This window comes from Acanthopagrus latus, chromosome 7 (assembly GCF_904848185.1).
Source record: "Acanthopagrus latus isolate v.2019 chromosome 7, fAcaLat1.1, whole genome shotgun sequence".
NCBI classification, from domain to species: domain Eukaryota; kingdom Metazoa; phylum Chordata; class Actinopteri; order Spariformes; family Sparidae; genus Acanthopagrus; species Acanthopagrus latus.
Window position 1 is genome coordinate 753,050 of NC_051045.1, and position 16,434 is coordinate 769,483.

Genomic DNA, 16,434 nt, shown 5'->3' on the forward strand with positions numbered 1-16,434 from the left:
GAAGCTTTAGACTCTTCTCTACTATTTCTCTACCATCCGTCCTCCTCCTCCTCTCAGCTTCTATCCTCCCTCTCCATTTCCCATCCTTCCATGTTCTCCTACTTTTCTCCTTCCTTCCCTTCTTCTCCTCACTACACCCTGTTTCCTCTCCTTCTGGTTTGTCTCTCACTCTCCGTCTCTTTTCTGTTTGTGTGTTTCCTGACAGGACGGCCATACATGGACATGGAGTAAGGACGGCCTGACGCCTCCCCCTCACTCTCCAACACAAAGCTTCTGTCTCTCCACCGCCGACACGATTACTACTGCCCCACAGACCTGGACCAGAGCAACAGAGAGAGAGAGAGAGAGTGAAACACAGGGGCAGATAGAGGCAGAATCAGAGAGGATAGAACAGCAAGCAAAAGCAAAAACGTGAGAGAGAGACAGAGGAAGAGGGAGGCTGCACATCCATAATCTCCACAGCCGAGAAACACTTAGAGGGAGGGAGGCAACACGGGCGATTCTGTCTATCTGGCAACTTCAGGAACCATCATCACAATTTAATAAGAATTTGAAAGGCTGCGGCGCTGCAACAAATCAGTCTTCAGAGGGAGAGACGGCGGGCGAGAGAGCTAGAGACAGACAGAGAGAGAGAGAGAAGAGGCTGCAGCGAGGTGAAGGCTAGACGACCGTGTTTTAACGCTTTCATACCTGGATTTATATCCTTCTGCTTTTTTGTTGCCAAGTCCCAGCAGCAATAAACCTGCGAGTGCAATATGAGAGAGTAACTATTATTATTTTACACATATTCCGCTCGTCTACGACTGCTGAGGTTTCTAAGAAATTATGTTGTTCCACCAGGAGAGTCTGAGTGTTGGAGTGCAGCTGCCTGTTATTTAGGACGAGACGACTGACGCTCGGCTGAAGTTTGTCAGGACAAAAAAAAAACCAGGAAATCTCCCAGTGAAGTGTTACTTTTTACTACTTGCAGGCAAAGAAGAGGGCTGTTTTTTTTTATTTTAGAGGGCAACAGGACTTCCTGCCCCACCCACCAGAACGAAGCCGGAAACTCATCAAAACAAAAGACGGGTCACACACCTGTCCGATGCATCAACGTTCCCGCTCCTTTACGGTGTTTTTTTCATGGCTTGACACCTAACTGCCATCTGACCCCTCCCTCCGCCCCTCCTCCCCCTTCCTCCCCCCTCAACATGTCCGACCACCTCCTCTCTCGCTGCCAGTCAGGGCAGGAAGAACACTGAGCGAGGATAGAGTTAAGGCATTTCCCTCACATCCATTAGCTCCGGCCTCCCCAGAGGACAGGTCTCGACTCTCTCAGGTGGGACGTGCTGATGCAAGATGGCGGCCGGCGTGGCGACGTGGCTGCCGTTTGCGCGGGCTGCCGCGGTGGGATGGCTGCCGCTGGCCAAGAAGACGATGCCCAAACCTCCCGTGGACAACACGTCCAGATCAGATGAGATCCTGTACGTCAACGTGAGCGGGGTCAGGTTTCAGGTGGGTGCTGCCGTCTACTGAGCATGCTCCAAAATACACCAGGTAGTAAAGTTGGGGCGGAGCCACATCAGGTTCACCTTTCTGTCCAATATCACCGGGAATAGTCCAGTAACAGTCCATATTGACTGAAGCAATGTGTTGACCTCTTCTGCAACTTCGACTTTACATACTGTCAGTGAAGTGTTGTAGTCCACAGAACAGTTCTGGAGCTTCACAGTAAAACAGAGCTGCAGCGTTCTGATGAACAACTGAAGCAGCTGAGACTTGATTTAAACATCAGATGTCTCCATCAGTTCGTCTGCTGTGATCACAGTCTGCAGGACAGAACACATCACTAACTGATCTCAGACCAGATCTACACCTGCGACCTGTGATGGAGCTAACACTGTTAGCTCAGCAGCTGCAGTGCAGAGTCGCTCTGCGATGTGTGAGTGGATTTATGGACGATCATTCTGGATGATTATCAAAGATAACGATCTGTGAGACTGAATCTGAAGTTTGAGTCATGACTCAGATGGAGTGATTTTACACACACAGTTCAGCTGAACACATGTTGGACTGGACGACACGTTTGCTGAAGATGCTGCGTTCTCTGTCAGACGTGACTGAAGACTCGTAGAAGCCCCGAGATCTCTCATGTTCACATGCAGCAGACGAGCTGTATGGAGACATCTGATGTTTCTTTGGTTGTTTCTCTGTTTTAAATCGAGTCTCTAGCTGCTTCAGGTGTTCAGCAGAACGCTGCAACCTCCGGCGGGAGGAGAGGATGACAGAGTTTATATTTTTGGGTGAGCTGTTGCTTTAAAACCTCTCCTGACCACATGTAGTGGGAGATAAGATAAGATGTACATTTATTGATCCCCTGTAGGAGAAAATTCAGTTTCTCCTACGAGGGAAAAAAGACGAAAGTCCTCAACAGTGTATGGTTTGAAGCATTCTGGACTCTGTACGTCTGTAAACACTCCAACATTTCATTTATAACTCGCAGCTTCTTCCTCTAAAACTCTTCCACACAACGTGTGGTGCTTCCCTTGGTTCCCGTGGTTTCTTGGGGAGAAATGTCATCCTTTTAAATTTACATGAACCCCCGTTGTCCTTCTTTGAAGTCAGGAACATTCCTCTCATGTTATATTTGTAGAACCGATTCACCAGCAGCTCCTTTCACACCCGACACCGCAGACCTGAAGGATCTAATGCCATTTAAATACAATTCCATGACGCAGCGATGATACGTTGATTAAACAAACCTCTGCTTGAATATCTTTAATTGGATTAGTTTCACTGGACACATTTCTGTTCAGCTGAAGCTGCAACATGTTCCAGAACTTTCAGAACCACTCTGAGAGATTCATGTCGCTCCTCCTGTGGCCCGATTCTGCTCCTACCTCCAGGACCGAAGGCTGTAAATACTGTGCGTGTAATCAGAGCGTTGATGTGCATTTGGGCTGAAGTAATGACAAAATGGCTCCACAACAAAAATAGATTTTGGTGGCATTCAGGAATCGAGCAGGACCAGAAGTACTTTCTGCTGTGGCGGCAGAACAAGAAGAAAGTTCCTGTCAAGTCTGTGACTTTGTCCTAATTTTAAAAAACAACACGCAGCAGCTTGAAGTCGGAGTGATATATATAGAAATACAAACATACTGTGATGCTTGCTTTTAATAACGAATGCCAAGTTAAAACATCGAAGCACAAAGTGGGTCTTACTTCACGTCCACCATCAGTGACGGGTCGGCGCTCCCGTCTCACCCGACACATCAGGAACTCCTTCACATGGAAACTTGTGTGTTTTCAGAGGTTTTACACTGTTTACTTTATTCCAACAACCTTTTAATGACCACGGCAAACTGTTTTTACTGGACGGGCTCTGGAATTTAAAGTGACTATGAGCAACATCAATGTGTTTATGTCCCGGTAACAGCAACGAGCCCGTCAGAGAGAACACTGATGAATTTATATAGTTATTATAAATGCTTGTGCATATAAATACATAACCTCATTAAGATCCATCCTGCAGTCGCTCTGTCACTCAAGGCAGGAGACAGCAAAGATCTTGTCACACCGCTTTTGTCCAAATGTGCGCTACAACCAAGAAACTCTGTCGCTTGGACAAAAAATGTAACTGTAGCTGAAATAATTTTTTGCAAAGAAAGATAGTTTTAGCTGTCCACATATTTGATCAAAATTATAAATACAACACGGTTGAAATTACACCTACTTTGTTTATCAGTGGACATAATTCCTTGGTAGTAATCAGACTGACGACATCTGCGTGCTGTACCTTTAAAAGTGGCAATATCACCTCCAACCAGCTAACAGTCGTCGACTGGGCGATGATAACGTATCCCGAGTATTTCAAAGAGCAGCCTTACAATTCTTCAGTCAGCAGCAGCGAAGAGCCATTTAGAAATGAGTTTGTGGCCTCTTCATCTGAACACAGCAGAAACACAGAACTTGATGTAGTTTGTTAAAGAGCTAATTCTCCCAACGCTCACTTCTTCCTCTTTCATTTCTCCAGACATGGAAGAACACTTTGGACCGGTACCCCGACACGCTGCTGGGCTCTTCAGAAAAGGAGTTTTTCTACAACGAGGACACGCAGGAATACTTCTTCGACCGAGACCCCGAGATGTTCCGGCACATTCTGAACTTTTACCGGACCGGGAAGCTCCACTACCCTCGACACGAGTGCATCCAGGCCTTCGACGAAGAGCTGGCCTTCTACGGGATCGTCCCGGAGATCATCGGAGACTGCTGCATGGAGGTGAGGGAGACTGATGTTCAGTTGTGTGGTGGCTGAAAGTCACAGACGTCACTTCCACTGGCGTCACGCTTGTTGTTGTCTAAAAGTCGTGGTCTCTTGTCATGTAACTCCACCACCATCCCCTCCGCCTGCGGACATGCAAGTAAGCTGATGTGATGTGATGGTTGAATAGTTGTTAAATCGTAAAAACTCAAGTAATTCATGAAACTAAGTTTTCTCTAAGTGTTTGCCTCGGGGTATTGATCTTTGAGTAACGGTCAAAGTGCTCTTTTGCTTCCCAGGCGTTCAGCGTCCCTTTATTCTACAAGTATCAGTCTGATACGTACGACACGCACAAATCTGCACGTATCCCTGAGCTGAACACATGTTACCTGCCAACATTTGATTCTGGTTCCTGCTGCTTAATGTTTCAGGAATAAAACTGGGATCGGTTCAATCAGTGTTCCTGCAGCTGCTTGAGATTAATGTCTTGGTTTCTGGCAGCTGCAGACCTTTAGCATGGATCAGCTGCAGGAACGTGTCGCACATGGACTCAAAGGAGCTCCTGGATTTATGAAGTTTTATAATGTTCAGAACTGTCCCGACTGTACGTGGACGCTGTGGGTCTTTGGTTTCTCTGGTGGTTCTGCTGCTGCTCTCATTACGTCTCTTTGTAGAAGAGCATCATCAGCTAAATGACGGAGGTGTCACGGCGTGGATGGATCTGAGGGGGATTACTAACCCGCGCTGCGCTCAAACCCCATTTTAAGACTGAGGCTCATTAAGATGGTGCTGATGAGCGCTCTGGAACACCAGCAGGTCAAATGTGATCTGAATCATCTCGTTGTTTGGTTTTTGGCTTCGCTCCATTCGTTTCTGTAAGTGATTTCTTTAACGAGTCATAAACAAGTTCCCCGCTCGCTCTCCAACGACAAATCACCCTGAGAGCATCTTTATATCACCGGGTGTCATGTCGGCTCTGTTGTCAGACGCTTTTATATCTTTGTTTTTTTTATGACGTCCAATGACTCATGAATGGGAAACTTTATTTCCTCAGCTTTGTTCACAAATGTTGATTCAACTGTGAGAGATTCTAATTTCTGGATTTCTTTTATTACCTGCTCCCCCACAGTGTCCCACGAGAAACAGTCTCCATGACTTTTATTTTTATTGTTTTAGTAATTTCACACTTCCTGCTGATTTCTCACCATCTCCTCTGTTACAGTTACCAACAGTGTTTGTCTCGTCAGCACAGATGTTAGAAGAAGAGACTGAACTGCCCTCCAGACTAGTTCATTAGTCCACGCTAACAGGAGAAGCTTCATGGAGCTTAATACCTTCAAATGAGGCAGAAGGAAAAGGGTGATTGATATTCTGTTGGATCATTCAGGTCTGATTCTGTGTAGATAATCTCTCTGATGGTGATTTGGACGTTCTGTCAACAAGAGATTATGTTTAACGCAGTGTTAGTTTAGAAGTTGTGATCGCTAGCAGAGGGGTAAGAGGTTAGTTTAAGGAAGCGGCAGGAACTATGTGATTCCTTCGGTAGCCTGGAAGTTAGCAATGTATTTCCAGGTTTTAGGAAGTCCTGAAGGTTTTTAGACTTTAAGACTTCCTGCGGCGATGTACTCCCAGTCTTAGCTTGCTATCTTGCTAGTAGCTAACAGGAAAAAGCTATTTTAGATGGTGCGCTCCAGCAAACCAACTCCAGCAACAGGGTATGTTGATAAATCATTTGGCTAATGTGATCTTCTCCTCCCTCACTTTAAAGGAATACCGAGACAGGAAAAAGGAGAACCAGGAGCGTCTGGCCGAGGACACGGAGGCTAACGAGGGGATGGACGCCCCCCTTCCTCCAAACAGCACCTCCAGGGAGCGGCTGTGGCGAGCCTTTGAGAACCCCCACACCTCCACCATGGCGCTGGTCTTCTATTACGTCACCGGCTTCTTTATCGCCGTCTCTGTCATCGCCAACGTGGTGGAGACGGTCCCGTGCCGGCCTCCCAAAGGCAGCGTCAAAGACCTTCCCTGCGGGGAGAAATACCAGCTGGCCTTCTTCTGCATGGACACGGCCTGCGTGCTCATCTTCACCTTCGAGTACCTGATGCGCCTGTTCGCCGCGCCCAGCCGCTGCAAGTTCATGCGCTCGGTGATGTCGGTGATCGACGTGGTGGCCATCATGCCCTATTACATCGGCCTGGTGATGCCAGAGAACGAGGACGTGAGCGGCGCCTTCGTCACCCTCCGGGTTTTCCGCGTCTTCCGGATCTTCAAGTTCTCGCGTCACTCGCAGGGTTTGAGGATTTTGGGCTACACGCTGAAGAGCTGCGCCTCCGAGCTCGGCTTCCTGCTCTTCTCCCTCACCATGGCCATCATCATCTTCGCCACTGTCATGTTCTACGCCGAGAAGGGCACCAAGGGCTCCACCTTCACCTCCATCCCGGCCTCCTTCTGGTACACCATCGTCACCATGACAACGCTGGGGTGAGTTAACGCCGGCTTAATGTCGCGTGTTTCCGCTGACTGCTGAGATATCTGACAGTAAAACCGTTCTCATGGCGGCTGCGCTGCCGTTAATGCCGTCACCATGGCAACAGGAACGTGCGGCCTTGGCGTTAATCGTCCCGTTGTGTGTCGGGACATGGATGTGTCGTTACCGGGGAGAGTTTTACAGTCTGTTTCCACCATGAAGAGAGATGAAGTGTGAAAAACCCAAACTGTGTGTGTGTTTGTTTGTGTGTGTGTGTGCATGTGTGTGCATGTGTGTGTGTTTGCCTCCCACTCGTTGCTTCTCGAGTACGGTGGTGTATCTTCACCCTGCTGCCGCCCACACACACACTCACTGCTGCCATGTGGATGGAGAGTTAGCGCACGCGTGTGTGTGTGTGTGTGTGTGTGTGTGTGTGTGTGTGTGTGTGTGTGTGTGTGTGTGTGTGTGTGTGTGTATGTGTGTGTGTGTGTGTGTGTGTGTGTGTGTGAGAGGATGATGGTGTCTTCACCCTGCAGCTCTCAGCACTGATCTATTATCTGCTGTTCAAAGAGCCTTTGGAAACATCAGAAATAGAGAGTGAGTCAGGAATCTACCATAAGCTCAGACTGAACCGACCATACTGCTCCACACACACACACACACACACACACACACACACACACACCTTCCTCTTCTCTATATGACTCTATACTCCTACCTGTCTGTGAATGGAGAGAACAAGATGAAGGTGTGAATGGGAGCGTGTGAATGATTCAAACAGTTCAGTCCCGTGATAGTAAAGCCGCGGTGCTGTTGGACCGTATAGAGCCGTGAAACACTGATGCATTCTGGGGCTTTGGCTCGTTGTGCTGAATGGAAATATGTTTCTTGTGTTTAGCGTGTTGATCCTCAGCCAGGTGGAGGACGAGCTGTCGGCGGGCTGAAGTGTGTCGGCACACGTCAGGGACGTGGACTTGAGTCGAGTCGAGTTTCATGAAGCATTTTGAAGAATATCACGTCATACATTTTATGAAAACTGCAAATTTTAAATCGCAAAAAATTGTGTATGCTTGCTTGAGGTTTTTTTTCTTTTTTTTTTTCTTTTGTAAATCAGAGTAATGAACTAGCGGACATTAGATGCGTAGCCTACACCGTGTCGTCCTGCGACCAGATTCTGCTTCACGTAGCCGAGTTCATTCACTCAGAACAGTTATTGAAACGCACCAGATTCACATTTTGGTTTATTTGATTTTTTGACCTGGAGTCGAGCGGATTCGAGTGTCTGTTTGAATGACTCGAGACTTGACGTGGAGGTTAAAGACTTCTGTTCACTCGATGACTCTCGATGTCTGTTTTCACTTTACGTTTCCACTGAAGTCTTGAAGTCAGTTCTGAAGGACTGAGTCCAAACCCAGAGATCCAGAGCACCCTTCACTTCCTCTTTCCTCTCTCCTCCTCTCCTCCCAGTCTTCAGGTCCATTAGTTATCAGTAGGGAGAGGCCGACCTCTAAATGGATTCTCCAGGCAGCAAAACACAACCGAGGCTTTTACCTCACCACCTCCTCTCCTCCCCCTCCTCACCTCTCCTCTTCGCCTCCTCCCCCTCTCCTCCCTGTTTCCTCGTCGGGTGGATCCCTCCGTCTGCCTCTCTTCTCATGAAGAATACGTTTTTCTTCCGATCACAGAGATAAATATATTTTCCCTTCACAGCGTCTCAGACGTCACTGATCCTCAGACTGGTCCAGTAATATATTGATCTGATTGATTAGGCTGATCACACAGATCCAGATGTCACTCTGTTTCCTGTCTGAGTTTAACTTCAGACTCATTTAAATCTGCTGAATGTTGTTTGTGCAGTTTAAACTCTCTCACTGCCTGTGAATTATTGATGAAAGCTGAAAGTAAAACACAATAACAGCAGTTATTATCAGTTACAGTGATGAAGTACAAATACTGCAGAACGTTTCAGGGATCTGAACTCTCAGTATCTCTGTGACTCTCTACATCTGAACTTTCTCCTCCTCACATTTTTAAAACCGACTTGTTGCTTTAGAGGTGAAAACACCTCTGAGGCTTTCTGTTGTCGACATGTGGTCGTCCGTTCAGTCTCATCTGTAACGAGTCCAGTTCATAACGAACTGAAGCCGCAGGGCTCATTTATTATCTCCTCAGTTTTCCTGTGATAACGAGTTTAATCTGAGTTGAGTTATTTATGTAAATATCACCAGATTATGAGCTTCAGGTGACAGTAGACCCTGATCACGGCGGAGGAGCTCGACTGATCGTTCACATCATTCTGTTTTTATTTACTCGACTAACTCAGAATATAAGACGGAGGCACACAGAGCCGTTGGACCTGCGCTCAGATTAATCGTGCTGTTACTTCATTATCCAACCACACATGAATAAATAACAGGAGAACGGAGGAAGCAGTGTGTTTGAACATTGGCTCTTATAGGCTTCCATACAAGTGACTGAATAATGTGTTTCCTGATAGTTCTGATGGATCAGCTGAAGCATCACGACAACCAGCAGCAGTCACTTCATTATTTATTAATGTGATCATCCCGTGACAGTAACAGGATCAGTCAGAATCAGCCAGGATCAGCCAGGATCACTCAGGATCAGAGTCAGAACATCACAGGTTAAAGTTGAGGTTAAGTCAGTTTGTGTGAGTTTATCAGACCGTTTGAACCGAAGCAGCCGTGAACACGACGAACACCTTGGAACTGCCGAATCTCAGAATTGTGTTCTGACCAACAGAGAAGCTCGTGAAGTAGAAATCACACCTGGAGGTGAAACAGCTGGCAGGTGTGAACAGAAGAGGTCTGTCTGTTGTTGAGTGGACGTGATTGAGTTTCCTGAGAAATGTGAACGTTGAAGTTAAAGTTTGTTTCTAACAGCAGTAAACGCTGGAGTCCGATCAGCAGCGTGACGCAGCAGCTCGGGCCGGTACTGGTTCTGCACTGGTTCTGTCCGTGTGCCTTTAGATCTCTGTGATGTTTTAAAATGCTGTTTCTAAACTTTTTACAGTGTCGTGATGGTCTTTCATAAACATTTATGGATTCGATGGGGCTGAAACGAGCTGTTGTCCTTCATCTCTGCTCTGTGCCTCCCCCTCCTCCTCGTCCTCGTCCTCCTCCTCTCCTCAGCTGCTCTCCTGCTCATTTGTTTCTCTTTGTTCAGTTTGTTATCATTGTTTTTCATCATGCTGCTTTTATTGCCTTGCTCCTGTGTTTTATCACTGTGCAAATAAACTGGAAGTGAAATCATAAACCTCTTGCAGCCGTCCAGAAGCAATATATGAGTGCGGAAACATAATCTGCTGCAGCTGCTGCTGCCGGGAACACATGCAGACTGCTGCCGTCTCACACAGATCCTCCTCAGCTGCCTCCAGCTGCTGCCATACAGCAACCAGCAACCTGAAGATGAACAATTAACAGTTCATTCACAGGGGAAATCTTTCATTCATCCATTAACACGTTGAGCTGGTCTCACCTGGAGTTTCTATTGATGGAAACAAACAGAAGAGTGAAAGAAAACAGACGTTAAAACCTTTTTCACCCAGTTTCCACCTGATGTGACACGAGAGCTGTGGCTCGTTGTTTCTGCATCAAAATGTTAAAAACAACAAGATGTTTGTGATCAATGTTTCCTACAATGTTAAAACTAGAGAGATCCTGATTTTATTAAAGGTAACAAATCGTCAGGTGATGCGTCAGAGAGCGAGGGAGGAAGACGAGCAACAAGCGAGCTACACTGAGGCTGAGTCTCAGTTCAGGTCTGCATCTGAAGTCTGTCCCAGTCTGAAGGCTCCTCCAGATGCTCCTTCTTCATCCTGTTCCTGTACCGCTACGATCCTTCGTGGCCTCACATATCCCAAGATTCTTTGCTCGCCCGAAAAAGAAGAAAGAAAGAGAGAAAATGGCGACATCGCGTGGCGTAGATCGCCACTATTGCAGCCCTGGATGCATGTATATATACCACTTTTGTGGTATTTGAAGAACTCGCCTTCAAAAACCACAAAGGCTCGCTCCATCATGGATGGAGATAATCTAACTTCCTGTGACGTGTTATGAAAACGCTAGACGCCACAGAAACAGGCTGAACTTCCATCCTGGTGACAGAGCTGCTGGTTGTTCAGCTAGTGGAGACGTTGTTCGCTCGGTAGGTGAAGAGTTGATGAACACAGAAACACCAGCGGCTCAAACGGACCTGTCACATCTCTTCTGTCTCATTTAAAGGACCACTTCAGCTCCAGTGATCCGACCATGAACACAGAAATAACACAAATCCTTCTTCATAATAAACTGACCTCTCCTGTAGATGTTTAATGAATGACAGGGTGAAAGCGTTTCTCTCTCGTTCAGTTTTACATGAAACACACTGAGCGTCTATAAGACCAGATCTGCACTGGCTGCCTGTATAGACTTTGTGCTGCAGAGCACTTTACCATCGACATTATTTATAAGAACAAGAGGGGAAGCAGCCATTTCCTCTTAGGAACAGGATGTATATGAGCCTGAGAGCGAGAGTAGCAGGCGGCCTTATAAAACAGCCTGCACGGAATTATAGACCATCTCAACGCATTGCTCACACTGTTAATGTTTTAATAGAAAGGAGGGAGGAGAGAGGAGAGGAGGAGGAAGAGAAGGAGGAGAAGGAAATAAAAAGATGTAATCAAAGACAGAGTTACAGGAAGAGGAGATGGTTGGATGCTGTAAAGCTTCTTGTGTTAAACCCTCCATTTTCTGTCTGAAAGTCCTCCAGCTGACAGACCAGGGCACAAAATGGCTGCCATGGCCCTGAGAACTCCATCATGGAGGTCGTATCGGAGCTGTTTCTAGAACAACAACAGTATGTTCATCCACCAAGTGCTTCTGTATCCATCCACCCAGCCTTTTTTTTTAGCCAGGCTAGCTGTTTCCCCCTGCTTCCACTCTTTATGCTAGGCTAGGCTAAAGTGGTTCTGACTACAGCTTATTTCTGTCACTTTCCACGTATCCAGCAGTAAATCGTTCTCGAAGAGAGAGTCTGAAGATAAGATGTTCTGTCTCAGCATGTCACATGATTTCACTCTTCAGAACTTGAGGGAGGAAACAGAAACATGCAAACAGTCTTTAACGAGTTAATCACCTTCAGAGCGAGGCAAAAGCAAAGCATCGATCTGAATACACAGGAGCTGCTAAACAATTTGTATAAAAGCATGCAAAAAGAGAATAAAAGATTATGTAACCCACGTGGGAAATATTGATCCTTTAGCAGAACAGATGAGGCTGAATTTAATAACCGGAGCAGGAGGAGGGTTCTGTGTTCTGGAGGCTCTGCAGAGAGAATCTATACCAACTTCTAATTACTGCTCATGTCAATGTTTCATAACTGAAAACAGGAAAGCCCATAAGAGTCGTTTACTCACAGGCCGACCTGCGGAGCTACAACATGGAAGCAGAGAACAATTATAACTTTGTCTCGTAACGACTTCAGTCCAGCTCACAGACTTATTATCTCGCGTTTGGACTGAAGTTATCGATCGCACCAACAATCAGCCAGGACGGGATTAATGAGTCCTCAAAGTCAGGTGTTCACTTCCTGCCTAGGTGTTTGTCTGTGAACCCTCCACACACAACCTGCTTCAGTGATGGAGTGTAACTAAGTACATCTACTCGAGTACAAGTGGAGAGAGACGACCCCGTGGTATCGCTGCTGAAAACACAGCGTTGGCTTTATGGCTGCTGTTAGCAGCTTGGTTACTGTGCCAAGACAAAAGAAAAATCCAACTGTAACAATCCCAGTCTGATCTCAGGTCTGTAAACTCGGCTGGTTGTATCAATCAGTCTGCAGGTTCTGTAGAATGACGGTGGTTCTGAAGCGTCTCTGGTCTCGGTGCTCAGAGGGTCGCAGACCAACAGGGGAACAGACTCTGACACATCACTGGAGCGTCTCCGTCTGTCTGTTCACTCGTTTCACCTCGTGTCTTTGATCCACTGTGGATAGTGACCGGGGAACATGGTGCCACTTCCTGGTTCTGTTGCTCAGCCGCAGACGTCCTTTGTGCCACAATTCAACTTTCAGTATTCTGAAAAACCTGCTTGGTGTCAAACTGAACATCACAGTGAGGATTATAGTCAACTGATCTATACATGGATGATGTCATCACACTGTGACATCACTGTGACATCATCATTTACTGCAGAGAGATGTTAACACTTTGACTCTACTGCACTTAGGAAGCAAATGTTTCACCTTTGACTTCATTATATCAAAAATACAACTTGTAAATCAAAATCAAGTAATTAATTATGTCGTATTAATATAAAGTAACTGAGCTGCCTGCCGGTCATCGACTGTGTGTGTGTGTGTGTGTGTGTGTGTGTGTGTGTGTGTGTGTGTGTGTGTGTGTGTGTGGTATTAAATTGGACACATTTCATTTACATTGAAGAAGATAGTCAATTAATTTATCTCCCTCTGTTTTTAATATGGATGAGCTGGAAATAAACCAGTTTCTGCTCAACTCACTGCCAGAGTGACGGGCGAGCGAGGGAGAGAGACAGAGACACAGAGACACAGAGAGAGAGAGAGACAGACAGAGAGACAGAGAGAGAGAGAAACAGACAGAGAGAGAGAGACAGACAGAGAGAGAGACAGAGACAGACAGAGAGACAGACAGAGAGAGAGAGAGAGAGAGACAGAGAGAGAGAGAGACAGACAGACAGAGAGACAGACAGAGAGAGAGAGACAGAGAGAGACAGAGAGAGAGACAGAGAGACAGACAGAGAGAGAGAGAGAGAGAGAGACAGACAGAGAGAGAGAGAGAGAGAGAGACAGACAGAGAGAGAGAGACAGAGAGAGAGAGAGACAGACAGACAGAGAGAGAGAGAGATGGTCATGTGAGCAGCAGGTCAGGGTTTCTCTGATCTATGCGACTGTACATCTGTCCTCTCCTCCGGCCTGTAATGGAGTGAGAACTCCACAGATCCATAATGAGAGGAACCAGCTGCTGTCTCCCTCAGCGGAGGACTTCTGAGGGCCACAGTGTGAAACCGATCGATACCCGCCATCGATCGGGACCTGGCAGCGGCGCCGTAATGAGTCTCTGATCTATGCTGCTGTAGATCTGCACAGGAAGTCTGGAGTGTAAACAGAGGGGCAGCGGATCTAGAGCGCCAGATCTGTGTGTGTGTGTGTGTGTGTGTGTGTGTGTTCATAGAAACCACCGATCAAACTATCCAGAACAGTTATCAGCCAATAACGACTGGCTGCTGATCAATTGAGGACTTTGTCTCCGCCCTCTGGCAGCAACAGTTATTTCACAAACACTGTCGAGGTGATGACGACGTCGCCGGCACCACCGGACTCCTGTTCATCCCGTCGCTATGGTTACTCGCTATGGTAACACGTCACTAAAGTCGCCACAGACTCCAGGTTGAAATCTTAGAAATGTAAATTCAGAGATTTTTCGGACGATGAGTTTAGAGGAGCAGCTCATTGTCTCCTCGTCGTGATGATTCAAAGTCAGGCGTTAAGTTTTTGTCGTCCACAAATAATTTCTCAAGCTTCACAGTAAAACAGCATTGCAGCATTTCACTAATATAACATTCAGCTCGAATGTACCAAACCTTCATTAATACGTAAAAGTCCCACGCTGCAGTTTTAAGGCCTCAGATCAACAGAACGTTTTCGCTCTGAGCGTTTCTGGTTGAATTCTCTAAGCTTCTCAGAAAGGTGCTGAAGCTCTCTGTCTTTTTCCTGGACGAGGCGATGTTACTGATCTTACCTCCGGCTCCTCTGGATCGTATCGTGCAGCCACATCCTCGTTATTAAGCTCATCGTTCATACAAGTTGGTCTGCGGCGGCACAGGGCTGAGTGACACAGGCCACAGAGTCACTGTCCAGTTTAATATCAGCCTGCAGGTCCAGAATAGTCCCCTCAGTCTTTTCAGCATCAGGTTAGCATGTTGTCGTTAGCTGAGGCCTCGTGGATCCACGCTGCTGAGAACAACCTGAGGACGCAGCTGCAGCTCAGTGGTTCAGACTTGAACTGACACACTGCTCGTTAGAAACATGTCTACGACCTTGAAGCCTGCACCGACAGCAACCCGCCATCGTCCGTTCAAAGTGCGAAGGCGAGCGTCCTCCGCTATAACGATAACCACATGATCAAATTATTGTCACAGATATGAAACTCACGTTCAGCGTTTGTTCTCTCAGCGTACAAATGTTTCATCTCAGCGACTTTTCACCCTGAAAAACACGTTTGGTTGGTTCATCAAACACAGTTTCTGAGCACAGAACCGCTCTGTGGTCCGGTTCTGGATGGTTTGGTGACCTTTGACCTTTTACATTACATAACTCCTTGTGACATCTGCAGCAGGAACAGATCCTCACGCCGTCCTCGCTGAAACCTTCTAAATAACAAGAATTTACATCATAATGCCTGTTTCTGTTCTCCCAGGGCATGATGGGAATGTGAGTCCAAACATACCCTCCGTCTGTGTGTGTGTGTGTGTGTGTGTGTGTGTGTGTTATGTAACAGGTCACACTTGAATAATCTAATGTTGTAATGTCACGCACAAACAGGGATGTGACATTTAGCGCGGCTCAGGTCGTTGTGTAACGTGTCGTCAGGTGAAGCTAACTGAGACGTAATGAGGGGAAACTCCACACTGCAAGAAATGTTCATGAATTATTAATTCTCTAAAAACACAACTGACTGAACCTAAAGGTCCGGTGTCGACAGACGCAGAGTTAAAACAGACCATCAGCTGCTTCGTCACGGGTCAGAACTATAGTTCGTATGTTGTTTAACCCGCTGGATAAAGTTTAAATGTGACTTTATTCTGTTCAGATGAAGAGTCGCCTGATATTTACACCTTTGGATGATTTTTTTAATAATTCACATTGTAGTTGTTGACCTTTGACCTCCATGAAGTCAGAGGTCACCGACATGTTTCTGCTGCTTCCAGTCTGTGAGTACTTCCACCACACAGTGAGAGTACTTCTACCACACAGTGAGAGTACTTCTACCACACAGTGAGAGTACTTCCACCACACAGTGAGAGTACTTCTACCACACAGTGAGAGTACTTCTACCACACAGTGAGAGTACTTCCACCACACAGTGAGAGTACTTCCACCACACAGTGAGAGTACTTCTACCACACAGTGAGAGTACTTCTACCACACAGTGAGAGTACTTCTACCACACAGTGAGAGTACTTCTACCACACAGTGAGAGTACTTCCACCACACAGTGAGAGTACTTCTACCACACAGTGAGAGTACTTCTACCACACAGTGAGAGTACTTCTATCACACAGTGAGAGTACTTCCACCACACAGTGAGAGTACTTCTACCACACAGTAAAAGTAATTTTGTACATGTGGAAGTCCTGCAGCAGAGATTCAGGCTGTGAATCGAGTTGGAAAGTTTAAAGCCTGCTGCTGGACGAGGTAGTTGTGGAATCAGAGGCACTTAGTAAATACTGATGTGTTTATGATCCATAATAAATGTTGTTATTTAAATTATTTTATATATCACAAAAGGGCTGTTACAGGGGCTTGATATCAAACTCCCATACCTATATATGGAGGTATATATCTTCATTTAGTGTGACAGAATCGTGTAACCTGCAACCTTGTTGTGAAGCTGCGATCATGTTTAACTCCTCATGTGAGGAGTCACTCTGTGAGATGGAGCAGAAGTAAAAGTAAATATACTGTGAGCAGC

At 46.4% G+C, this 16,434-nt stretch overlaps 1 protein-coding gene across 2 annotated transcripts in view; it reads left to right on the forward strand.

The window, feature by feature from the left end:
* kcnd1 (potassium voltage-gated channel, Shal-related subfamily, member 1) overlaps positions 1–16,434 on the forward strand; it is a 62,917-nt gene that overhangs the window by 15,529 nt on the left and 30,954 nt on the right. For both annotated transcript variants that reach the window (XM_037104567.1, XM_037104568.1), the window contains exons 2-4: positions 206–1,494; positions 4,013–4,258; positions 6,009–6,721. In XM_037104567.1, the coding sequence (XP_036960462.1) occupies positions 1,339–1,494; positions 4,013–4,258; positions 6,009–6,721 (1,115 nt within the window). In that variant the 5' untranslated portion in view covers positions 206–1,338. The remainder of the gene's footprint in view (positions 1–205; positions 1,495–4,012; positions 4,259–6,008; positions 6,722–16,434) is intronic.